Source organism: Plectropomus leopardus, chromosome 22 (genome assembly GCF_008729295.1).
Source record: "Plectropomus leopardus isolate mb chromosome 22, YSFRI_Pleo_2.0, whole genome shotgun sequence".
NCBI lineage: Eukaryota > Metazoa > Chordata > Actinopteri > Perciformes > Serranidae > Plectropomus > Plectropomus leopardus.
The window spans coordinates 12,021,761-12,047,760 of record NC_056484.1 but is presented as its reverse complement, the minus strand read 5'-3'; the positions used below and the strand labels follow the sequence as shown (position 1 = coordinate 12,047,760).

General features: G+C 39.8%; 2 protein-coding genes across 2 annotated transcripts in view; both read left to right on the top strand.

Annotated features, from left to right (window-relative positions):
• LOC121961173 (transcription factor ETV6-like) overlaps positions 1 to 608 on the top strand; it is a 33,039-nt gene extending 32,431 nt beyond the window's left edge. The window contains 1 exon segment of the mRNA XM_042511051.1: positions 257 to 608. Within this exon segment, the coding sequence (XP_042366985.1) occupies positions 257 to 359 (103 nt within the window). The 3' untranslated portion in view covers positions 360 to 608.
• Positions 609 to 3,536: 2,928 nt separating this feature from the next.
• LOC121961613 (chemokine-like protein TAFA-2) overlaps positions 3,537 to 26,000 on the top strand; it is a 66,873-nt gene continuing 44,409 nt past the window's right edge. The window contains exon 1 of the mRNA XM_042511669.1: positions 3,537 to 3,603. The gene's annotated coding sequence lies outside the window, so the exon portion shown is untranslated. The remainder of the gene's footprint in view (positions 3,604 to 26,000) is intronic.

Genomic DNA, 26,000 nt, shown 5'->3' with positions numbered 1-26,000 from the left:
TGGCCTTCAGGTAACATAAAAACATGAAAATCCCTCTCTAGTGGCTGGTTTGTCCGTTCAGGGCTACTGTAGAACAACAAGGTGATACAACATTGTAGGAAGAGGACCCATTCTGCATGTAGATATAAACAGCTAAATCCAGTTATTATACATGAAAGAAAACATAGTTATGAATATCATATTCAATTTCTGCTAATATATACCTCTAAATCCTACACACACTGGACTTTAAAAACACACCTTTTTTCCCCACCAGGTTCATGAAAACTCCTGATGAGATAATGAACGGACAGACGGACCGACTGGAGCACCTGGAGTCTGACACATACGAACAAACCTACATCAAAGAAGAATCCTGAGGAACTCTGGGAAAACGAGTCCATGAACTACTTACTACTACTACAGCCGCTGATGCCTTTCAGAAGCAGCCTGAACAATCGTCGTTGAAATCTGGGGCGCGGGGACACTCGCTCGTAGCGGCCCCGCACAGACATGAAATCTCTCTTAAGATTGCCTTAGGATGACATTTTCCTAAAGTGAAAAGAAAAAAACAGCATCAGTTGTTGTGATTTTTCCCGATGGACAGAGCTGAAAAGACTTTGTGAGTGTTCCCTTTATTTCTGAATGAACTGCAAAAGCCAATCACTTCGTGCTTATGTCACTTTGATGATTTTATTGTCTCCTCACATGCATTATACTACAGAATTTTGCTGTTTGTAAAAAGAAAATTGGGTGTGTGTGTGTGTGTGTGTGTGACAGGAATGTTTTCACCATGGAATAAATGTTTTTGATCAAAGTGTTTTCTCTTATTATGGAGTATACTTAAAGTTCCCAGAAGTTAGAATTAATTAAGCATGGGTATATAAAGACAACTATTAAGTTTGAGGCTGTGTTTATTCTATGAAAGCTGCTCATTTAGATTTTCCATATGTTGTCAGACTGACTGGATCAAATCCCAAAAGTGAAACGAGTCATTTTCGCGGGGGTTGTTACACTCAAAAAAATGTATCCACTGATTTACAGACGTCTCTTTCACAATGCAGGTCTATGTTGGGCGTCATGGTATTGCATGACCGACCTGAAGTTGTAGTTACATGGTTGGTCCACCATGTCAAGCTTTAAATCCCAGCATGCGCCTGGTTGCGTGGTCCTTAGCTTCCATACTGTGAGTTATTACCCAGTGAAACTAAATATTTGAGCATTGTGCAGTTAAAGAAGGATTTAAATCAACTCCTTCACATTAGATTTGACTGCTAAAAAGTGGGCGGACTTAAAGTTAAACAGACTTCAAAGCTACAACTGAGCTCGCTGCTGAGAAGACTTGGCTCCACACACACACCTCCCTCACCGTTACATAAAGAGGAGGAGGAGGAGGAGGAGGAGAATAAGGAGATGAATAACGTAGAATTCAGCTACATTGTTGTGGAAATGAAATCAAAGTTTTTTTCCCAGTGATATTCAGACACATCTCTTCTTATCTCTCCATATTGCTCTGTTAGCTAATACAAACCAAAAACGACTAGTCACCCTTAGTCATGTTAGATGATAGAATGAACTTTTTTAAACGCCCCTGAGTTCAGGACGATTCATCAAACATTTGAAACCCTTATAGAGTGCTTCAGGAGTGATGTTTTTTTCTGTAGGCCGATGTAGAAGTTGGCATTACCCTGGTTCCCTTGTCAAAAAGCCAATGGGATTTTTCCACTGGATTTTAGATTATTGCAGAAAACTCTGCAGCAAACAAACGTTTATGATACTTACCAGTTTTGTTCAGTTAGATAATCTTCACCATTGAACACAACTCTTATCCTATCTGAAGCCTAAAAGCAATCAGTCAATGTAAAAAGCTAAAGTTAGGCTATAAATGAACTACACCACGGCGGTGGCACGTCGATGCGACCGTAAAGGGATGATGACGTTTTGTAGTCTCACCGCCTTTTTTAACAGACATAAAAGCTTCAAACTTCACAAGTGGGATACTTAGTGACACATTTTATGTCGCAGAACAAAATGTGCAAGTCTCTTAAACTTGTGTTAATCAAAGACCTTATTTCAGACATCTGACTTAAAAAACGAATTTAAAAAAACCCAATGACTTTGAGACGAGGAAACCAGGAGTGCAAAATGATGCTAACTAAGTTTTGGGTTTTAGGACTCACTTCTGCCGCACTCTATACAGAAAGACAAAAGACAGGGATTTTGGTGTTAAAATATAATTTTTTGACATATATTTGTCATAAAACAAGAGATTCATTGTCAGTAAAACAGAGACACGGACAAAACTCAGAGAATTTATTTTTCATTCCACTGGGTCTCAGATATTTACCTGAATACTGGTCACTCTTTGCGCCAGTTCTGCTTTTTTGGTGTAATTCATCTAATATCCGCATGATGGCAGTACTGAGCCATTTTTGATGAGAGAGGAGCGGCAGTGGATGCTGTCCACAGTTCAACAGTTCATCAAACACGCGTCTCATTTAAAGGGTCATTTAAAGGATTAAATGTGGCGCCAGTTCATTATATTGTTGAAAGATTAAAAAAAAACTGTCATATTTAGGTTTTTTTTGTGAATTTATTGCTTTTGGTGGAATTGATGATGTCTCAAGGGGAATGATCACTTTTGAGCTCATTAATCACACGCGGTTTATTACTTATTAATTGCCATTTCCGTGTAGTTATTCATTAATTGCGCCCTATAGCAGGGAAACTTTGTTACATTCTTCTTATTATTATTTTGTTTTACATTCCTAAATTAGTAATTGTGTCTTTAATCTTCTGGCAGAATCTAAATAATTCTGTTTTGCGAATCACTATTTTAAAAAAAGGCAAAAAGGAGCCTTAAAGTATAATGATCATGTAGTTCGTTAGAGCATATCATAACATTGGTTTCCATGATTAAATTATAATTATCACATCGAGGTACATTTGAAGGTGATAACAGAAGCTCCGGATCAGTCATGTGACGCTCAGATTAACAGATCACATCTATATACGACACAAAATCCGCGAAAGTAATCAGAGTACTGTACCGCGTTACCACGGGAGGTAAATCGGTGGTGCGCCGTGCGCTCCGGAGTCTCCATAAAAGTTAGTGCGCGCAGAGCTGAGCTGTCAGACTGGGGAGAGACGCGGCGGAGCAGAGACTGCAGACTCAAGTGATTGATCAGGATCGATCTCACGTTGATAAATCAATATATGCATTTGGAGTGTGTGGTCTGATCCTCTGGGTGACCGTCAGACACCAAAGGCGCGCCAACAGGACGCAATTAAAGCTGATTATCCGCCTGAGTCTTTAACAGGCTGCTGGTTGTTTCTGGACTATAACGGAATTAAAAGAGGGAGGTTTGGATGCGGGAGGATCTCGGCTGCGCGGCGGATGAGATGCCCACGCTGCCGCACGACAAGGTGAATAATCGTGTCTGATTCTGAGGCTCTTTGATTTCATCCGGAACAAAAAGAAGAAGCACCACTCCGTTTTTTTTCTCTCTCTCTCGCCAATCCAAATGTCTCCACATCACAGATACTCTACTGGATTGTAGCAGCAGCCCCACCCGATGGTTTGAGAGGGCGTCAAGGTGCGGGAAGGGAGTGGGACAATTACAGGTAAGAGCCATTCACGAGACCCCGCCGGTCATTTTGTGCCCTCTTTCGGGGCCGTTTGGAGTTTCTCCGTCGATCAGTGCGCACAGAAACCCTCGCAGTCACTGCAAGGTTTAATTTTTACGGATCATCAGCACGCATCAATGTCCAATCATGACAGAAACAATTACCGCAAAACAAGTATCAGGCCCGTCAGTCACTCCCTATGGTCACTCCCTATTCTCTTGGGTGAAGCTCAATTTCATATATTTTTTATTTTCATTCAGACATTTATCTAACTGCTCCCTAAAACATATTTATTACAACAAAGGAACCAATTAATCTCACTTTCTATCATGGGATGCATTGCAAGTGTTTTATTGCAGTCATTTTTGGACATGCTCACAGTGCAGTGATGCCTCACACCTTTCCAGTATGCTTGCTTATTTATTTATTCATTTATTTGAAAACTTGATTTGGGGAGATTTTTATAGCCTAGTAATTATTATATTTAGTATATTTTATTTTTTTTTATTGTAGAAAATTTGATTTGGGGAGAATTATTTTATATAGCCTATAAATTATATTTATTATTATATTTATATTTGTTATTATTATAATAAAAACATATTACAGAATTTGTAAAATTGCCAATTTTTTTTCCACCGATGCTCAATGAAACATAACCTCATAAACCAAACTCCTGAGTAAAAACACAAGTATTGTAGTTGAATTCAGATTTGGGCTTTACAGGTGCATTTTCACAGCTGTTAGTCCCCCTCACAAAGCTTTCCATGCAGTCCATAGTTTATGTACAATCAGGTCGGGTTGACAGAAATCAGACTTTTATTGAGCTAAGAGGTAAACAAAGTCAATGTCAACAAAAGTGTTTTGTATATGTGTGTTTTGCTTACAGTCTTTAGTAAATGCCTGTAGAGCTAATACTGCATGTAGAAATGCGTGTCGTGGTTTGGTATTATTTGTAGGTGTCACCACACTGCTGTCAGGAAGTCAACTCATTTTAATAGCGATGTATTGATTTAACCTCCTGCACTGAGACTAACGTCAGCTCACCTGAAGCAAAACGAGCGAGTCCTCTGATGATGAAATACAGTGACACAGCGGCAGCAGGTGGAGGCGGGCTGGTCCGGACACTTCCCCTCTTCCACCTGCAGACGCAGACCCCATGTTTTTAATTAGGAACAAAAGGAATTGGACATGATGTCAGTTTACCAGACAGGGATGATTCAGTGGGACTAGGCTGTAGACGAAAATAAAATACTCACCAGAAAGTACAGAGTGGAGCAGCCGGGTGAGTGTGCAGATTATAATGCGATTCAGTATTCATATTCTCAGTGGTGGAGCTGCTAAAAGAACACATTTTTACAGCGTTAATTAAAGGAAAACCTAAATGGTTGAGAATAAACTTTATGTAGCTGTATGGACATAACAAGAGTCTTCATAATATTAGCTTCCTCCTCTCTTACATTTCCCCTGACCTTTAGTTTAACATCACAGACAGAAAAACTGCAGCTCCACAGTTAGACCAATTAAGTCACAACATTTCTGCTTAAAAAAACTCTGAATTTAACAAATGTTGGTAAAAGTCCCATTGCTCTTTCTGTTTCTAATTCAGCTGCTCTTCACACTCCCTGGTAACATTAATAATAAAAAAACAACTTGAAAAAGTATTAAAGAAATGTAATTAAAGTACTTTTATCCCCTTAGTGGTAACTTTGTACATTTACTCAGTCTGTATACTAAAGTACTTTACTTGAGTATTTCTATATTATCCTTTTATTCCACTACACTTAAGAGGGAAATAATGTACTTTTTATTGCACTACATTTATTATTTGGCAGCTATAATTATTAGCTACTAACTAGCTCAGATTAAGGCCTCAAAATTAAGATTTTACATATAAATATAGATTTAATTAGTTTTTAATATGCATTACTTGCTGGTCAGGTTGTTTGCAGTTCCAACAAAGAAACATTTTCCCTCTAAACTTCTCACATTGTTTGATTTTAATAAAAGGTTAAAAGAGGGAAAATTATACAACATTAGAAGGAACAAAAGCAAGATTTAGGCAAAAGTTAAGTCACTGTGTGAACAGTGACAACAACAGTAGGTATGTCATATAGTACAGGTTGGAAAGTCAAGTAATCCTTGATTACAATAGCTCTGAAATGCAGGCCAAATTCGCTAGCAAATTCGATAGCACCAAGCCTCCAAGAGTCCTGAACAGGACTGGTTCAAGAACCAGAGCTAATTTGGTGAAAAAGGTTCAACAGACTCCGAAGTAAACCATCAGTCTGGAAGAGTATCAACTGCCTGAGAGGTCTTCAGCTGAACACATATGTGTATAAATCAACCAAAAATGAAGCATAAAAGAATCAAGCACAAGTGGGATTGGTAGAAAAAGAGGAAAAAATGAAAAAACGGTAATAATAAGTTGATGAATGAATAAATACGTTGGCATGTTTCTGCCTGTGTGTGTGTTTCCACTTGTGTGTCTGCCGCTAAATACTATATATGTTTGCAATGGATGCATGTGTGCGGTCATATTTGTGTTTGTGTGTATATGTAAATATCATGAATGTTGTTTTTTTGAGTTCGTTGTGACATTAACTCACTAAAAGAGATTTTTCAATACTTTTCATTAATCATTCCAGCTGCAGTATATTCAGAAAGTATTTAGACACCTTCACTTAGCCTGATTTTAACAGCATAAATCCTCACTAAATGTGCGCAAATGACAAGGTGAAAACTGAATTTTTGCAAAAGTATCAATTAGGAAAATCTATCTCTTTATCTCGCGATCTATCTATTATGTAAGATAATAGTTCAGATCAGCTGAATGTATTGATTATGAGAGTGATTATGCTGAAGTATAACATGAACAATTATTCTGCGCAATTACTACCTTTAATAATTAAAGTACTTGTTGCTGCTGATACTTCAGTCAAATTCTGAATACTTTTACTAAAAACTTATTTGTACATGAATGACTTTGGACTCATATTTGAATAAAGGATGTGGATGCCACTGCCTCAGCACAGAGCAGAGGGATGTAGCAAGTATGACGTCATCTGGCACCTTCTAGCAACTTTCTAGCAGCCAGCAGCTACTTCCTCAGAGCTGGCAGCCCAGGCAGTCCCCGGTTAGCGGGGAGCATTAAGCAGCAGCAGCTCAGGTTTAAAGCTCTGGGCTGCTCGGCTCAGGTCAGACTGGTTCCCCCTCCAGCTGGGCGACCTGGTGCCGACTGTCTGGCCAGCACTGGCGGATCAGCCAATGTCACCTTTTTTTCCGGTGGGTCACATGACCTCGTCCTCGCGCTGCCTCGCCATTGATCCAAAGTGATGACACCGAGGCTTCACGGTCCGCTGCTCCTCGCTAACCAGGCCGAGGTAAAACTGAACAGCTGTGACATGCAACACACCAGCAGTGGAGGGGGTTTGTGAATTAGTCTGTCTTTGTGGGTGATTATTTATAAAATTAATTTTTTTAGGCCTACATTTATAAATAAGTCTATGACACTGTCACAGAAGAAAATTAAGGGACACCTGGATGTAAGATATGTCATTAAAATCACACACAAAATCATGTGAGGGTCAGAGCATCTTTAGACAAATCTGGGGGAGTACCAGAAGTAAATAAGTGGCCATTATTGCAGTGGTGTCATAAAATGAATAAATGCAAGAGGTTACGTTTCTTTAGACAACATCAGGAAGAAGGTTGCGACATAATGAGATTTTCACGCTACGATTCCCCTCTCAGAAAATATTGTGGTTTCACGGTATAACAATATTAAAAGAGAAGGTTTTTGATATGGTTGGACAAACATTTTATTACGATAATTGAAAGTTTTTAACAGAATGTGTAAAAAGTCTCACTTTTTAAAAAATAATTGACAAAAAGGTGAGATTCTCTGTCCAGTTGCTTTTTTTTCACTCACGCAGATAAGCAAATGTACACAAATTTTAACGGCCGATTTCATACCACGGCATACCATGAAGCTGGTATACCGCTGCAACCCTAAGGTTCTGTAAGAACCAAAAGTTAACACTACTTATGTAATGTAGCTAGTGTTAGTGGTGTAAAGTTACTGTCTTCTAAGGTCACAACGAAATAAATTAAATCTATACAATGTTGGTTGTCTGAACTCTGGCAATGGCCACAATGGTCACACCTACAGCAATTTGGAGTCCCTAATTTATCTAACCTGCATGTCTTTGGAATATGTGAGGAAGCTGGAGAACCCATGCTAACACCGCAAGAACACGCAAACTCTCGGACCCCAAACCCTCTTGCAACACCATTTGAATTTTACTTTCAATTTAAATTTTAAATACATACTCACCTGGTCTATCAGTGCAAACCACGTACTGAAGTTACTACAATCGACCACAGATGCATTCAGCTGAAAGCCACCAGTTAACAAAGTCTTAAACTGACACACTGGCAGCCTTCTGTTTAGTCAGAGTAAAGTGTTTTCTTTTTTAATAACCATGGAAAAGTTTTTTTGCCTAAATTTTTCATTAATTAGCTGCGATAATTTAGATAATCCTCAACATTTGCTGCTGCCACTGTCAGCAGACTTGCCACGACAGAAATGGCGCTGCCGCAGGATGGCAGAACACACAGCGCAGATGCCAGATTTGTGTAAAATCTGTCAGTCTCTTTTTAGACACAAAAACAAAACAAAAAAACTCCAAAGTAAAGATGTACACTAATTATTTTGACATGCCTAAGTAGGAGAATCATCGGTGTAAAGAAATAAATGAATGATGGCTGAATTCCATTTATCTGTTGTAGTTTCGGGGTCCTTGTATCGAGCACGCTGGCTCAGTGTCTCACTGTGACTTACTGGAGCACTTGAACAGAACAGAGATACTTTAACATTATTAGTAACACTGATGCTTTTCTTACTATGATAAGTCCAAATGTCTACTGTGGAATAGGCCTGCTGGTGCGCGTTAGAGGTGCTGGTAGGTGGATTTTGTTACCTGCGAATTGAGCCCGTGGTGCAGAGGTTAGCACTGTCGCGTCACGATAAGAAGACTGTTGTTTTTCTCTCTGTGTGGAGTTTGCATGTTCACCCTCTGTCTGCGTCGGTCTCCTACAGTTGAAAGACAGGCAGATTAATTGAGTATTGAGTCTTGTAGGTGTGAATGTAGGTGTGCCAATCCCATGATTTGCAGCCCATTCTTATTAGCAGGTCGCCAAATACTAGCACTTTCTCATGCTGCTTTGCATGTGATGTTGATGCCAAAGGCACCCTTTAGGATCTTTATTAGACACACCAAGCCTTTTACAAACTCCTATGTAAACCCATCTGTGGCAATACTTGACGCTGAGAGAAAAATGTGATATAAAGATCGATAAAGTCTGCATAGAGCAGGGTGAGGGAGGTGGACAGGTAAAACAAAACAAAAGTCACATTATGTAATGTTGTTATGTAATTAACGTGCCGTCATCGCTCACTGATATTTTTCACGTGACGTACTTGCAACATGTTATGTTTTTGTTATGTAACAAACAATTTTAACCCAAATAATCATTATTATTATATTTTTCAGATTCAGATTTCGTTTGATTTATTCTATCCAAATTTACTAACTCTTTATCTTAGAAAAAGCACATCACTTGTTTCAAGAAAATGCCTTCAACTGGTGAAACTGCAGTTAAATCAGTGAAATAATGACATCACCACCGGCAGGTTTTTGCCTCATTGTTCTAAAAAAAACTGTGTTGGAGATGAGACTGGACGTGTTTGATGACGTGTTAGCAACGATGCCCTGGGAATTATTCATCATCGCTCCAAATGAAAGCAGAGAGGAGGTCGGGTGCTTGGTTGCAGCACCTTGATAGGCAACTTTGTGCTACTCTTCTCCCAAAACTATTGAAAACTATTGGAATTTGTGTAAAATATCATCGGCTGATTGGCACCCACTGTGCGGTTGTTTAATGTAAGTAGGAAGCGAGGGCTTTTTCTTGCTCGCCACTCTCTTTCACATTCTATTTGATCTGCGGCTCGCTCTGCTCTCCCTCTGTTTCATTTGTAGTAAAAAAAAATCACCAGCCGCTGAATAAACAGCAGCTCGGCAGTAAAGATAGAATAATAACAAAAAGTTCCCATACATTTTTCACTTTGACCTCTGTCTTCTTCTCCTGACTCGGCCTCTTCTTCTTCTGATGAGATTTTTGTCTCACTCGCCTGCCTGACAAGTGTTCTTGTCTTCGTTTTGACTGCTCCTTTCACTATTTTTCACACTGGCTGCCGTGGACGTGTTTGTGATAAATGTGCCTTTTTTATTTTGCTGCTGCTGTAAACTCTGGATATTCAGACTGTGACCTGCAGGCTGTTCTTATCTGCTTTCTCCTTTTTTTTTTACTCATTTAAAAAAATGATGCTTTGTTTATGCAGTTAATAATTTGTAGACTAGAAAATGGGCTCGTTGGCAGAATATGATGGTTGAGGTCCATCTTGAGCAGCCATTATTGATAAAAGAATAACAGAACATTTGAAAACCAAAACAGTTCAAATGAGCAGAGATTTTCTCTCTTTTTTAAAAAATAGTTGTGCCGGCCTTCAGAAAATGTATCTACAACTGACACTGAGGAGCAAGAATGAGCGAAACTACACTTTTTTGTAACCTTGATCAAATCTTTGTAATGCTGACCCTCTGTAATCTTTTATAGCTTTTATTCACAACTATGTATTTTAGGGATTTTTGCTTTTGCTTAGAGGTGACAGGAAAAGATGAATCTGGACTGTTGTGATTACATGATACATGTCTTAAATCTGCACCAGGATACCATTTTGACCATCATTTCACTCCTCCACACAACAATTCCAACATTTAGTCATGTTAACTTAAACACTACCAAATGAAAAAAGGATAGAAATTATTCTCAAATAGTCTGTTGTAAACATCAATTACATTTTGCAGCACACAATCATGTAGTTGCAAGCAGCTAGAAGCATTAGTTTAAGTATTTAAAATTTAAAATAAAATGAAATGTAATAGAAAATTGTTATCCATGATGAAACATGAACCATGGTCTCCTCTATGAAAGCTGCACCCCATCCACTGCCCACACCCTTACAGAAATATATTTAAAGTATCAGTATGTGTATGGTCTAAAGTGCATGGAGCAATTTAAGGTGCAAAGGGGTTGCATTTGTCCTTAATAAATCAGTGGTGTTTTTGGGCGCAATATGACTTCTACCAATCAGTGTCATGACCTATTCCTTTAAAAGCCAGGTGTGCATGCACCTGGTGCACTGCTGTTTACATGACGAATTCAGCAAATTTGAAAAGCAAGCAAATTTCTGCTGAGGGTAATACAGTAAAAGCAGTTACGTCGTTGCAGCAAATATTGTAGTACATTTAAGCAGCAAAAGTAAAGACTGTACTTATACACTTGAAAGAGGAAACAGATCAGCTTTTAGCTTCGGAAATCATCAGTTAAATTACGCTGCTCCTCATGTGTAAATGCGCACTGCCTCTCCTTTACTGGAGAGTTGGAGAGCAGCTCTGCAGCTCTGCTCTGCTCTCTGCTATGTTAAAGAGAATGTAATTAATATTTTCAACAGTATTGATGTTTTATTTCCCCCACCCGCATTCATCTGCATGTCACTGTTTATGTAACAAGCAGAGTGTACACGTATTGTAAACGCGCCTATGTGAGGTGCATTTTACTATCTGACTAATTTGCCCTTTAAATAACAGGAAAACACTGTGTCATTCTGACATGAGAGCACTTTTTTTAGTGGCACAGTCATTTTCTGTTGCTTCAAAACAGCAATATGGTAAATGGACTTGCACTTGCATAGCGCTTTTCCAGTCATCTGACCACTCAAAGCACTTTTACACCACTTGTCACACACGCATACACAGTCATCATAAACTGATGGCTGAGGTAACCATACAAGGTGCCACTTGCTACTCAGTTTTCCAGCATTCATACTGATGGAACAGCCATCGCCCATGCCCATACTTTGACATGAAGACTTGTGGATCCAGGGGTTTAACTTTGGACCTTCCAAATTAGTGGACGACCCGCTGTAGCGCCTCAGCAACAGCCACTCTCAACAATGCCAACAAAGCACCTCACCACCACGTTTACTTCATTTTCAGACTTACATGTGCATGGGCACACAGATGGGCACAAATACATTTGCCGCTTACACAACGTGTCTTCTGGCCATGAAAATGACAACTGTATCAGCCTGACACCAGCAATGACAATTGCACTATACTGTGTGCTGCATTGTGCCAGGAGTAAAATCAAAACACAGAGGGCACACTGCCTCCTACACTGGCACTGAATGCTGGCTCTACATGAATTATTTTGTAGAATTGTCCAACATATATTTAATTCCCTAGGGAAACTGAGCTGCTAGCTTTGCCTATTTGAATCATTTGTTAAGCTGTGGTTAATGGCGTCCCCATTGCTCCAGATCACTGCAATGAAAGTGGTAAGTAAAATGTTATAGTAAACAATTACAATGACAACTCCCAAAAGAGGATCCAGGCTGAAAATACTGAATATTCTTTTAATGCGTTAAAGAGATGAAATGACTTGAAACTGCTCTAACAGAACTTAAATATCACGTTTTGCAGTTGTGAGGACATCGGGAAGTTATTATAGAGTACAGTTTTCCTGTCTTCAGAAATGAAGGCTTTTTAAATGGACTTCTGCTTTCTGTGCACATGCTGCGACAGCATGTCTCGTCGTCTAGTGCCGTCCCAGAATCCTCCTCTGCTGGGACAACCCTGGTCTTTGTAGTTAGTGATCACGCTTTCCTCCCACTCATCCAACAGTCCTACTCCAGTTAGCTGTGATCCTATTTCATGCAGCAGGAGAGGGAAAAGGATGAAGAAGAGGGAGAGTAACTGAAAAAGACAGTGAGAGAAAACGGAGATCCGCTGGTCTGTGTCCAGGCTTCTTCCCCCCGCGTGGACGTTTTATCTCTTCAGCAGCGTCTTAGTGTTGCTCTGTGTGTGGCCCAGCAGCTCATAAACATGTGCCGGTCACGCAGGATAAACCAGGCCCCCAAACAAACACACCAACGCACATTTTGGACAGCAGGAACATCTTTTTTCCCCACATCCCCCCTCTCTCTTCTCTCCCACGCATCCCCTTCCCTCCATTTCATTTCGATGGCTGATGGTTTGTGCAGAGCTGTGGGCCTACAGTACTTTCATGATGTGAGCCAAACCCATCTGGGACTCAATATCCTGTTTACCAGCTCTCAGCACTCTGAAAACCACAACAATACTGAGCTGAGGCAGAAGTTCAGAACTCATTACAGTTTGTTCAGGTCACGGCCAAGGTCGAAGTCTTCTCCTTCTCCGTTACTCTGCCCTGCCGCCTTCAGAGAGCAGACTCTGTTACTGCTGCTTTTTTTTCTCCCCTTTCCAATCTACACATGTTGCCATGTCATGCTTTGTGAGCAAACCTCCCAGAAACCGCATCTGAAGCCGTTATGGTGGTCCAATACATAGCCGAACCAAGCTCAAGAAAAACTGAGCGATTTGGGCAAAATATTTGTCGAAAAATAAAAGCACCTGATGTGGGATATTTCTTTAAAAATGTAGTTTACTGTGACCTAGTTAACTTACATTTTACATTTCCTGTGTTTCACTGAAGGTCTCTTAATGGTACTCTCTTATTTTGTTCTACTTTTTTTTTCTTCCATTTGTTCTTTCTCATTGTTCAGGCTATTGTTGGCTGCTGTGTTTGTTCGTCATGAGGGGGATGTGATCTGTCTGCTTCATTACAATCAAATGAGTGAGGAGATGCAGTGACAGAATATACAACAACAGAAAGGAAAAGACTATTGTGGTTCCTTTGACACTGAACATGTTACAAAAACTTGAGCAGAGTCAACTTATAGCTCTTCTACACCAATTACCACGAACAGACTGGACCAGTTCAAACCCAACCAGGTTATTCTCCAGTCATAGCAATTAATATACAAGCCGGGTCACAAACCGGGTGTGACCCACATATATTAACTTCTGTGCTGGTAATGCATGAGGGTTTAAACGTCATATATAAAGCAAGCATATTTGTATTATCTTGTATTTTTTCCCGATCCTTTGCCTAGTCTTAAGAACCCTTACAGTTTTTCTCACCCACCGTATGCGACGTGGTTTGATCAATTAGAGCTGATCACATCAGATTTATCAAATCATCTGATTAGAGGAGCAGCTGCTGTTGAAGCAAGTGAAAGCCAACTTTTATACCAAGCTGTGGATCGCGGGTTGCCAATGACAAGTCATCTGATTTCATCTAACGTAATTTGGAAAACGATAGTCAACACAAAAATTAGAGTGCTGTTGTTCTAAGAAATGGATATTTACATGATTATTGTGGCCAAAGAGTTCACGATAACTAGGTTATCATCACATCTATAGAAAAGCAAACAATAAATCAATAATGAATCAAATTCATCTTTAATTAATTTAGTTTTGTCTCCTTGTTTGGCATTTGAATTACAGTATAAACACAAGTGTAGGGAGGTAGAGAGAAAGTCTATCACCATAACTGTACAAAAGTTAACAATTTACTTGATATTATCATGTGTGTTTAATTATCATATATGTGTGTTGATATAAATATTTATTTTTAAATATCGCTGTTATCTTCAATACTTGTATATCGTGAGATTTAATAAAAAAGGCTGCGGACGCTACATTTTCCGTTCCATGAAGGGAAATTTTAAAGGGGCACGTAAAAACAAAAATGACACCAGATTCACTATTACACTTCAGAACACTTCATATCATGTAAAAAGTGCCCAAAGAAGCAAACTGCAGGGTAGGTGTAACTATGCAGCTACCAGCAGCAGTGATTAGTTTTACTGCAACATTAAAGCAAGCTCTTCCTATGTATTTCATCCCTGAATACAGTGTGTTGAGATGGTATTGCACCTGTCTGCCTGCAGAAATCAGAGATGGAAACAGGCTTTGATGTACAGACATGAAATACTTCACAGAGAATTTGTTTCGTTCATTAGACATGGAGATATAATATGAATATATTATATTCTATCTGTGCACGGCCACTTATATCCACCCACATGTGAACACAGAGAGATATTCTCTCTATTTATACCTGTATTTTTTGATGATGGTTAAATATTAACTGTGGTGTATATTGGTAATGTGGAAAACATACAGAGTGCCCTGTGTGTGTGTGCTTCTCTCTGGCAGGGTTTCAGCCCCACCACACACTCACACTGAGCTGTGCGCCTCACTTGGCTCACTCTGCACCCCCGGGCTATTTAACCCGGGGGCTGTAACCTAAAGACCTGATACTGGCAGCCTGTGGCTTTCAATCTGACCGCTCTCCCCCACTTATCTGGCAAATAAGCTGTTTTAATTGCTTACACACAGAGCCCTATCAGGCCATGTAGTGAGCATGGAGATAAGGGTTACACAGACTCAGGCATTAGTAACAGGATGAGAGGACCGCAGAAAAACAGAGCTGCGGGGTCCCAAGAGGACGAAGAGTCAGGAAATAGCTGTGGCCATCCTATTAATTTCAAACTCACAGAACCGTTCCTCCAGCTCACTGGAGGGCTCAGGAGGCTGTTGTTCCTCCGAAATCAAAGCAAATTTGAATTTTCTCTTAAAGATGATGGTGTGCAGTGTACTGACATTATCAATGAGCAGACAGGGAGTAACTAATGTGTAAACTTACTCAGGTTATTGTGCGAAACGACCTTGACAGTTTCAGCTTTTTCTCATGTAGATGAAAAGAAAAGAAAAATGTGGAGCATTTGCTGCTAATTCAGAATTTTAATTAGTCCAGCTGCCAGGAATTCGTCATGCTGACAACTTACAGATGCTGACAGTAAACACGACACAGCAAGGACATAAAAACTTCACGGGTGGCGATGCTTCATTGTTTTCTTCACTTTAAATATAGACAGGAATGTGTCGCTATTTTTTTTTTTCATTTTAAAGATTTATTTTGGTATTTTAGTGTTTTTTATTTAACATTCAGTCATTTCCCAGACTCCTGCGACCTTCCTTTCCAAAGAGATTTGGATGGTTGAGATTTCACTGTGTATTGTTTTGACCCATGTGGCCCGCATGAAGAGCTAGTCAACACAGCGGCTGGGTAAATGTCAGCTACACTAGGCTTCTAATGAGACCAGAGACTAAGGAGAGGGCTGACACATCATAGGCTCTGTGCTGAGAGGCTCATTTACATTCTACCAGACGACAGCTGGAGATATGAGGGGAGAGCGGGAGAGATGGAAACAGAGAGGGAGGGAGAGAGAGAGCTAGAGAAACCAAGAGGCGGCAGGAGAAAACATGTTAGTTTTTGGTTTGCAAACATTTCTCAGGAGAAGGAATGATCTCATTGGTTGAGTTAAACCTCAGAGGGTGGAGCTGGGATTGATTTGTTTTCTGATTAAAGGTGAACAAACTGATATTTTCATGTTAAAACCAGAAATGAACAATGCTGTAGTCACCCTCAGCACTATGCGGCGCTTTGGCATCTTTCAGCAGATTGTTTCGGTTTCCACATCCTTAACTTTGTTTTGGTTCAGTTCCACAGCTCTAATCACAGACAGAGTATGCAACTATCTGATGTGCACTGTAGAGCACTGAGCCGCTACAGCAGGATGTTTCCTTCAGGAATTGGTGGAGACTAAATAAAGCTGATAGGAGAGGGAATATTACATGTGCATTCTCCAAATGAATTCTGAATGATGTTGCTTCCGGTCTGTTAGACACGTAAACCGACAAACTGTTTTCTAGCTGTCCGTATCATTAAGTGGTAATTTGTCAGTTCTGTCTTTAGTGCTTGTTGCATTGTCTTCAAATTATCAACAAGACTTTAGACTGAGCTAGGCAATACCACACACTTGAATTTTTATCCCCATTCAAGTTGGCAAGGGTTCACATGCTCAACGCTGGGTTCATAGTGGACGCGGAATCGTTAATTGCATTGTTAATGCTGTACAACTGCCCATCAGCAGTCGCCTGGCCGTTCACACCAGAAGCGTGGTTGTCAGCACCGGTCACTAGCGATTCTCCTTCTCTGCTCCTTTCTAATCACACAGAGAGCTCTGTCGTGTCTCTGTCTGTGCCTTGCTTGGGTATCTCTGGCTGTGTGTCTAAGTGTGTATGTGCGTCTTTGTGTGTCTGCGTGCCCCCTCCCTCTGTGTTTAGACATAGCTGACAAGTAATGTGGAAGCGCTGGATGCATATTTTATAATTTATCATTGTCATGTCATTTATATTACATGTAATATGTCCTTTATATTGTTCATAATAGTGTGTTATTCTGCCCAATTCACTCATAGCTCGTGAAAAAAATAGACCAGACGCCGAAACTATTGCTATACATCGTCAGCCTGCCAAGGAGCGCCAGGCCTGACTGCTCAATGCCGGTGCTGATAGCGAGCAGCAGGAGCTCCATGGAAAATCGGCGTGCTTTGTGGCCGTTCCGCCTCCATTGTGGACCTAGCATAAACTAGAAGCTAGCTGCTCGGTTGCAGTGTGTCTCTTAGTGTGCTTGCTCTCTGGGCCCCACGATCCGAAAGATGCAAGCAATTTCATACAGTGGAAATTTAGCTTTTTTGGCTTAATGCACAAATAAGCAACTTTTATAGGAATGAACAGGCCTCCTTCTCTAACGCTGTATCCAAGTCTCTTTAAACATCTATGGGTTTTACAGAGAAAAGCCATGGATTCTGATGTTAAAAAAAACAACCTCTAGAGATAAATGATCAATTACCACAGGGACGCAGGATTAAAACTGGGAAAATGTTTTTTTCATTTCACTTTGTCTTTATAAACCTTATGTTCTATTATATAGGGGAAATCAATGTATCATGATTAATGATGCAACTTCCCAATACACTTTCCAAAACATCTAAATGATTTGCCAAACATTAAACATTTTGTGAAATACATTTATTCACTTTCTATAGAGAGAGTTAGGCGAGAAGTGCGATACCAGTCATGTCTGTACGCTAAATATGAAGCTACAGCCAGAGGCTACGGAGCCTGATCGAACATCATAAGATAACAACACAAAGTTTTCTTTCTGAGACAGTCCCCTGGATTTTTTTTAATGAAATAAAAATTGGTACAACAGAGTAGGGAGACAGATCAATTTTAGTATCAGCCCAATCAATGCTCAAAACAACACTTAGTATTGATAGTATTGATGCTTCAGGTATTGATCCACACAACCTTAGAGTGAAGCTCAAGAAAAGGCGCGACATACGTGAGCAGAGAGTTAATATGATGAAGCCTCGAGCTCTGCTGCTGAACACAGCAGACCTATCAAGTTCAGGCCAGCCATATTAGCCCACAGCAACCCAAGTAATCCAGTTTGCTAGCTTGGTGACCTTTCAACAACATGAATGCCGTGATAGTCAATGAATAATGAAAGAAGTCACTGTATTTTCATATATCAACTTTGCCTCTATTTTATGATGTAAACAGGTTTCTAATTGTGAGACGTTTGTGTAAAATTAAAACTAGTCTGTGCACACTCTGCTCTTGTGTCTATCTGTCTGCAGCGTTTAATCAAATGTCAGGCAGAATGTGAATTGAAGTGCGATCCTGTGGTCTTACATCAGCTGCCATTCTCTCAATCTGACAGAAAACTGAATTTCTGATGGAGAATAAGAAGCAGTGGAGGCGGTGTTGAATGTACTCTACATCACGTCTTTGCCTGTGAAGCTCCCTATCCACTCTGGCTCAACGTCAGGCTACTATACACTTGTGGAAGAGAGAGAGAGAGAGAGAGAGAAAGAAGAAATGCAATCACATTGGCTTGCAAGTACAGTAAAATGCCAGAAATGAGCAACAGCAAGCCTCCAGACAGCAGAAAGCACTGAGCTGCAGTCTCAAGGCTCTGTTGATTTGTTGATGTACACGCCAGATGTTTCAGGTGCCACTTGGGATGGTTGCCAATCTGTTTTAGTTGCTGCAAAGACTCATGTTCAAATTATTCAATTAGCAATGCATTTTGGCCCCCGGATATTATCGCAGAATGACTGAGAGGGTTTTCATCATTTTTTGGTTGGACCAGAGTGTGAACTAGAGACAGTCTGAACTTAAAACTCAACTGCAACTATCAGACCCAGTACCTTAGGCAACAGCCTTATTCAAGGTAATTATTACAGGTTTGCTTGATGTGTTAAAACCATAGACTGTGATAAAAAATTATGGATCCCATATTAAAATGTGGACTCCAGTTTTGAAGCTTTGAGTGTGACATTTTGCCGGTTGTCATCTTGGGTTTTTGGAGCCAGAAGTGACCATATTTGGATGATAGGGTGAAGCTGTGGATGAGCGAGGAGTGGGTCTGACTCATAGACTAAGGACATGCTCACAGACAGCCTGTCACTTAAAGAGGTGGCACTCTTAATTATGTGTAACTTTAAGCTTTAATAACACTTAAACAGGTGAGTTATATAAAAATATAGAGTTGTCACTGATGTTGAAATTAGCTATAGAAACCAAACTAAACATGTTCATTTCTGCTATAAAGTTGGGCATTTTAACATGGGAGTCTTTGGGAACTGATTTACTTCTGGAGCCAGCCTCAAGTGGCCATTTGAAGAATTGCTGTTTATTGCACATTCGTTTCATTTTTTAGCTTTGGAGGTTGCCACTTGTTGTCAGCTATGTTAATCCCCTTATGTTCTGTAAAGAAACATTATTGTTTATGTTATCTGGCTTTTATGATAATGTTTATTTCTGCTGTAAAGTTGTGTGTTTTAACAATGGCAGGATTCGGCAACCTTTATTATCAAAACAACAATTTTTAGCCTGTCTGGAGTCTAAAGTAGCTAATTAACATTACTAATATGTCTACATCTACATGGACTCCACAGCTTTGCAAAAGTACTAAATAATCATTATACTCTATTTTCCTTTTTTGGATTTGGAATCCATAGCTACCCTATCCAGACTCAAGACTTGCCATCGCCACTGAAGTTCAGCAAAATTTAGAGGAAAAGGTGCAAGTAGATGTATGATGCACATTTATTCATTTTAAATTATTTGATGTATATGCTACATGTTTTTATAATTCACTTTAAATCACTTTAGGCCTACAACAGTGATAAATGAAAGGTGGAGGTGGGGCCCGTTCATCTAAGTTGCTCAGTGGTGCATAAGGCCAAAAATTTCAACTACCGTGTGGGAAATTACCCAGATAATCAGCAACGCTTTTGTACTGTGTGGCTCATAGAGACTTCTGCTTGCTGAGTCGACTACTTCCAGTTTGGATCTGTGCAAACTTGAATAGGGATAAAATGACCTAATTGTTTGGCTCTTTCAGACTTTCAAAATGTTATCAGAAGAAATGGATCAAGTCCTCGGATAGATACTCTGTAAATCATCCCCAGCACAAAATGACATGTAAACAGTGGCAACTAGCTATTGAAAAAAGTGGAGTACTAATGAGCCAGATATATTTTCTTAGATGTTGGTGGAGACTGAACAGAGCTGAAAGAAGAGAATATTGGACTCCCCCATTGGTTTCCTATCATTCCTATGAGTCTTAATAACCAGACATTCATGCTTAAGTTGCAACATGTAGCACCTTTAATCTAGACATAGTTGGTATTAAATGTAAAGACTTTCATGACAGCTTTTTACTAATTAAATTTCTTACATCAGTGTCCAACAGCAGAAGTCTGGATTTATAACAGGATTCTCTGATCTCAATTCAGTCCTGTTTCAGTATTGTTTTGGATGGTTCATTTATTTAGTACAGCAGATGTTATCTGTGGACCGGCTGTGGTGAAAACACACACACAATGATCCGCTACCCCGATGGGGGGGGGCTGAATTTGCAAAGGATAGATAAAAAGAAGTGCCCCACAATGTCCTGTAACCACTAACAACTGCATCTGACTCAGCTGTGTTCTTCTACGCCGCCTGTGCATATTGGTGGAGGGCTGGTTTGCTCCTAAAAAACTAAATGTTTCCTTTTCAGTAACTCTGAAGGACAGTGCAAATCAAGTTCTCAAATAGTCAACTTTAATGAGTTTAAAGCAGCACAGGAACCAATTACATCGTCAAGCTCAAGGTGCTGACAGCTAATTACAAAACCCGAAGTGAAGAAACCCTTTCATAGAGCAATCTCTCTTCCTCAGACGGCACACCTGATTGCTGAGAGACATCATATTCATACTGTATATGAAAATACACCTCTCTAATCATCCTCAGGAGGAGACAACCCCAACCTGATCCAGTGGGAACATCGATATATAGATAAAACTGGATACAGCATTGAAGGTCGGGCACTGCAATTGATCGCAGTGATCAATTTAACCAGCTAGCAGTTACTAAGAACATTGTAAGGACTTTAACCACAAATATTTTACACATAGCGTTTAAATAACTGATCACAAAGGAGCGGTGTGTAAGATTTGGAGGATTTAGTGGCATAAAATGGTAAGGACTGCAGATTGCAACCATCTAGAACTTCTCCTGGTTAAGATTCCTTAAGTATACATAGCTCAGGAGGTTTTTACCAGGAGCCAAAATATCTGCAGAGGTCTCTTCCTCTCCAAAAACAAATGGACCAAGTAATTAAAACCGGTAAAAACACTGAAAAAAGCAGTTTCACATTACAAACAGGTGTTTCCCTCTACCATGTTTGGCACGACGCAGACAGCCCAACACCTGAAAATGCGTGCTCACCTTTTTTCTGTGATAACTTAATATATACTCACCTTGTTATTGATCCAGGTGTTTAAGAGGTTTTAGCCTGGAGCCAAATTGTTGGTCGAGGTTTCTTTGTCAGCAAAAGAAAACATGTCTGGTGATTTAGATCTGTAAAAGACACAGAACAAGGCAGTTCCAGATTTTAAAAATCTGTGTTTTTCCATCGCTCTCATAGCAGAGGGGCTGCTTACTCAGGTGGCTGACCAGAAAATACAAAAACATGAATGGCCTTATCTAAAGCCAGTGTTTGGTTCATCTGTTCTGGGCTACTGTAGAAACATGACAATCTCTATGGACAAGGACCCATTCCCAATGTAGATATAAACGGCTCATTTTAAAGTTACACAAACATAACAATTCACATTTTCAGGTGATCATAAACTAAAGACAAAATACTTATAATATTATACTCCATTTCTGCTAGTATATCCCCCTAAAATCTACATCCTGAACCTTTAAGTTAGGTACAAACTAACAAAAAAATAAAAACAGTATATAGTTGATTTTGATGCTTGTATTCTTGGAATACTAAATATATGCTAAAGAAGTACCTCTTTAAGTTGATCAGGACAACTCTTGAGTATTCTTGGTATTACACTAAACTTGTGATACTATTACACTTTACGGGCAGATTGGGATTCAATTATGAAAAGATGTGATATGAAAACAGATTTGAAAACTAAAAGGTTTAATAAAATGTAAATGTTCTCTTAATATCCACTTCATGAAGGCACTCAGGGTATCAGCACACCACAGGAATTTGCAGTTGCTTCCTGACGAGCCTTTTTTGAAAGGTATATGATCTGATACATGCTGAGGAGCATCTGCTCAGCACTGCACTTCTGTATTTGTAATTAGACTGAAAAAGGTGTGTGTGAGTGTGCACATGAAGGTATCAGAGCCTTGTTAAAGCTGAGGTAGGCAAGAATCTGGAAAAGGCAAAAAAAAAAAGAGTTTTCCATACACTGATATATTTAATCTTCTTTCATTGCAAAGTTGCACACAGCTCATTTGCGCAGCCCCTCCTCGCCTCGCTCTCTCTCTCTGGTTATTAGATCACAAAGAGGCAGCTCTGGATTTAACCTGTGTAACGGCAGCAACAGAAAGTTTGCTGATCTGGCTGGGAGCAGGTTCGAGCTGGAGTTGTACTGGCTGAATTCAGGCTGGTGTCGGTGCTGGAATAATAACTTTCTCTGCAGGACTCTCCACCATTGAATCAAGCTTTTACTAAAGGGACCAGCACATGCATCCGCATTAACAGCCAATAGGAACACCCTCTCTCTGCAATGACCTGCAATTAGCTAAAGTCTCTCATCACAGGCAAAATTTTCTTAAGCGTGAAACCAGAGCAAAGAGCAGGATCAGAAGTCTAGTTTTCTTTCAGACCACTTGAATTACAATATGCTCAAAGTTTATTTTGGTATTTGTGCCCAATGACGCAAAAATAAAACTGCCTACTCCACCTTAAATAAGAACACGCTGCAATCCAAAGCTAAAAGAAACTCATTGGTACTAACAAAAACAGCTGAGCCAACTATGGAAAAATGTCTATTATTTTATGTCGATTTGAATTTGACATAATTATTTCTGGCATGTAAGTGAACCTAATATCAAACACTGCTGAAGTTGTTTGCTCTCTTGAAGCTGTCAGATAATTTCATTCATTCATCAGTCATCTGGTTTATTAGATATAAAGCAGCAACAATCAGCTACAGTAACTTTCTCATCTAAAATGGAGCAACTCTTTTTTGAAAATGTACGTGAATTTATTGGTAACCAGCTCCACGATTGCAAATTGAGCACTGTTAGCCGTGCTTTGAGGGAATTAAATCTGTGACCACTAAGACTGTATTCTGTTATTACTCAACCACAAAGTCTGATTGCTTACTTATGTCATGTTGTTAGTCAGTCCCCTCCAGTCGTCTGTCTGGAGAAGAGACAGTTGACTTGTAAATGTGATGGACTGCTCTCTGAACAGAGGCTCAGTGTCTATTCGAGATCTTAATGATGCCTCCCGGTCACAGCGTTGCGTATAGAAATCAGTTATCACAAATTCATGACTCAATAGCATGAAATGATTCTAGAAGTTGTTTTAGGGGTGTTAAGTAATTATCACTTTTATTGACTGCCATAGGCACCAGTAGGAGCTGCAAGAACTTTATCTCTTCCAACAAAAGTTTGTGGAACAGTAAACCGCGACCAGAGTCTTCTCTCACTCTCTTTAGCTGCGGTAGCTTGGCAGAAAAGTCCCTTTTTTAACCCAGTAAAAGGTAGTCAGAGCAAAATCACAGAAATACCTGTCCATGCAAGTTGAAACGTTTTATCTTTAGGGAAAAAATTGTGTCTGTGAGCATCCAGAGCTCTACAGCTCAATGTCAGTACTGTACAGAGACAGAACAAAAAAAGAGGATTTGGAAAAAGTGAACACAACAAGAGTACTATGTAGCCGTATGAGCAAGTAATGCCAGTCAAAAATTTGCTCTACGTTTGGTTCTAAACTCACTTTAAGAGTGTTTGTGCATTAGTGTACATTATCGAACCTACTGTGACAAAATACTCTAAACGTGAAAGTCTGCATTCTGGCTTACAGGCTAATGAATGCAGCTGATGTAGAAAGCTTGTAAAACCATTATTGTTAAAAGTCCAAAGTCATTTTAATTTGGCTGCACTGAGACCAAATAATGCAGCTACTTTATTCATTTGAATGAGTGCCATGCAGAAAGCTCTGGCAAAAAAGTGAAGTGTCTTTTGCAAAAACATGGCTCAGCTTTTGCTGCAAACTGACGTCATTTAGCAAGACTACAATGAAGAATGCTCTGACAAGAATCAATTAGGAATGAACCTCCATGACAGTGGTGCAGGGATGCCTTTTTCTGTGGGCCAACCCAACACCAGAAGCTGATGTTGTCATGGTTCCCTTGACAAAAAGCCAATTGGATTTCTTCATTGGATTCTGGATTACTGCAGAAACTCTGTGGAAAACAAAAGTTTATGATACTTGCACATCTTATTCAGCAAGATTATCTTCAGGAATGACACCACTACTATGATTTTTGAAGTGCAAATGCCATCATCAGCAGTAAAGCGCTCGTATAAGCCAATGATCAAATTACACTACAGTTGCATGACTTTAACATCAGCACCACAACTTGACCGTAAAGCCCTGTTCGGCATGATGACGCTCTGTAGTTTCATTTAGCCTCTTGTTACCAAATGGCTTTTTTAAGACACATAAAAGCTTTAAAGTTTGCGAGTGGGGTATTTACTGACATATTTTATGTTGTTAAAGCCTCTTAAGCTTGTGTTAACCTCAGACTTTATTTCAGGCATCTAATCAAAAAAACCATTTAAAAAATCCATTGACTTTGAGATGAGGGGAATGGAAATGCAGAAGTACTAATTTCCAGCTTTTTCAGACTTGCCACTGTGTAGGTAGAATACCTTGTAGTGTGTTGCTTGTAGCATTTAATTTCCCGAGTTAAATCACAAGCATTGAGATAGAGAACAAATCTGCCTTATTATGGAGTATAATGAAAAAACATGCAGTCTCTTGATGTCTGAGAACTGTTTAAACTGGACTCTCTGGTTTATATTTTCTCAGTGCCAACAAAACAACACCAACGCAGACCCTCGCAGTGATTTGCTGAGGGCTATATTCAGTCTGAATAGCCCTGGTGGGTGGCGTTTTGGTTGGTCAGTTAGTCAGAAGGGTAATTGCAACATCCTGCTTCCTTCGTGGCAATTCTTTCTGTCTTTCTATTCTTCTGTCAAAAACTACCTTTGACTTCTTGATAAAGCATGACATAATGAGCAAGAAAAGTATTAAGGCTTGAGTTTTAAACCGAAACTGAACATATTGTTGGCTCAATGAAGCTCTTTAACAACCGTGATATCTATAACAAACATTTTTTGGGCGATAAGACAGTCCTGGTTTAAAGCTGTGATCACCAGCTAATGCAGATAACAGGATTGACTGAACTTAACCATTTGCTTGTATTTGCATGCAGTTGAACCTGTATGTCGAAACCTGACACTTTCCAGGCTGACGACATGCTGAGCGCAATCATTTACCCGTCCAAACAGCACATCAACAACTCGCAGAGTGACAGCCCCTTTAATGTCAGCCTTTCAAGAGATTTCAGTCGTGGGTTTACCAAATACGTCGAGTCATGTGGCTGTGGAAGTTTTTAAGGGGAACTTCTGAGTGATAGTAATGAGCTCGAGGAGACAGCAGCGCTGCGGTTGTAGCCGGCACGGCGCCCAATTATCTGCCGGCACCTGTCGAAGTCGGTCGTGGCTGTACGGAGTGGCGCCTTCAGACGGCATGCATGCAGTCCCACACCTCTGCTTTCTACTGTATGTCCCCTACTCTCTTATAATGAGAGAGGAGGGGGGAGGAGGGGGATTGCTATGGCACAAGCACACTGAATTGTATATTTCAAAGAAAGGGATTCACTTTTCCCTGAATTGTTCATTTTAATTTGTAGTTTCATCAGATTCGGACTTTGGTCCTGGAATCAGATTGTAGCCTTTAAGATTTAACTCAGCACCTTTGCCTAATTAGTCAGCTGCTGAGCAGCACCCATATGCATCGAATGAGCTTTTTACATGCACGTGTGTGAAAGAAGTGATATGCAGGTTTCAGTGTGTTTTTATATTGAACATACTTCTATAAGAGGACTGCATTGG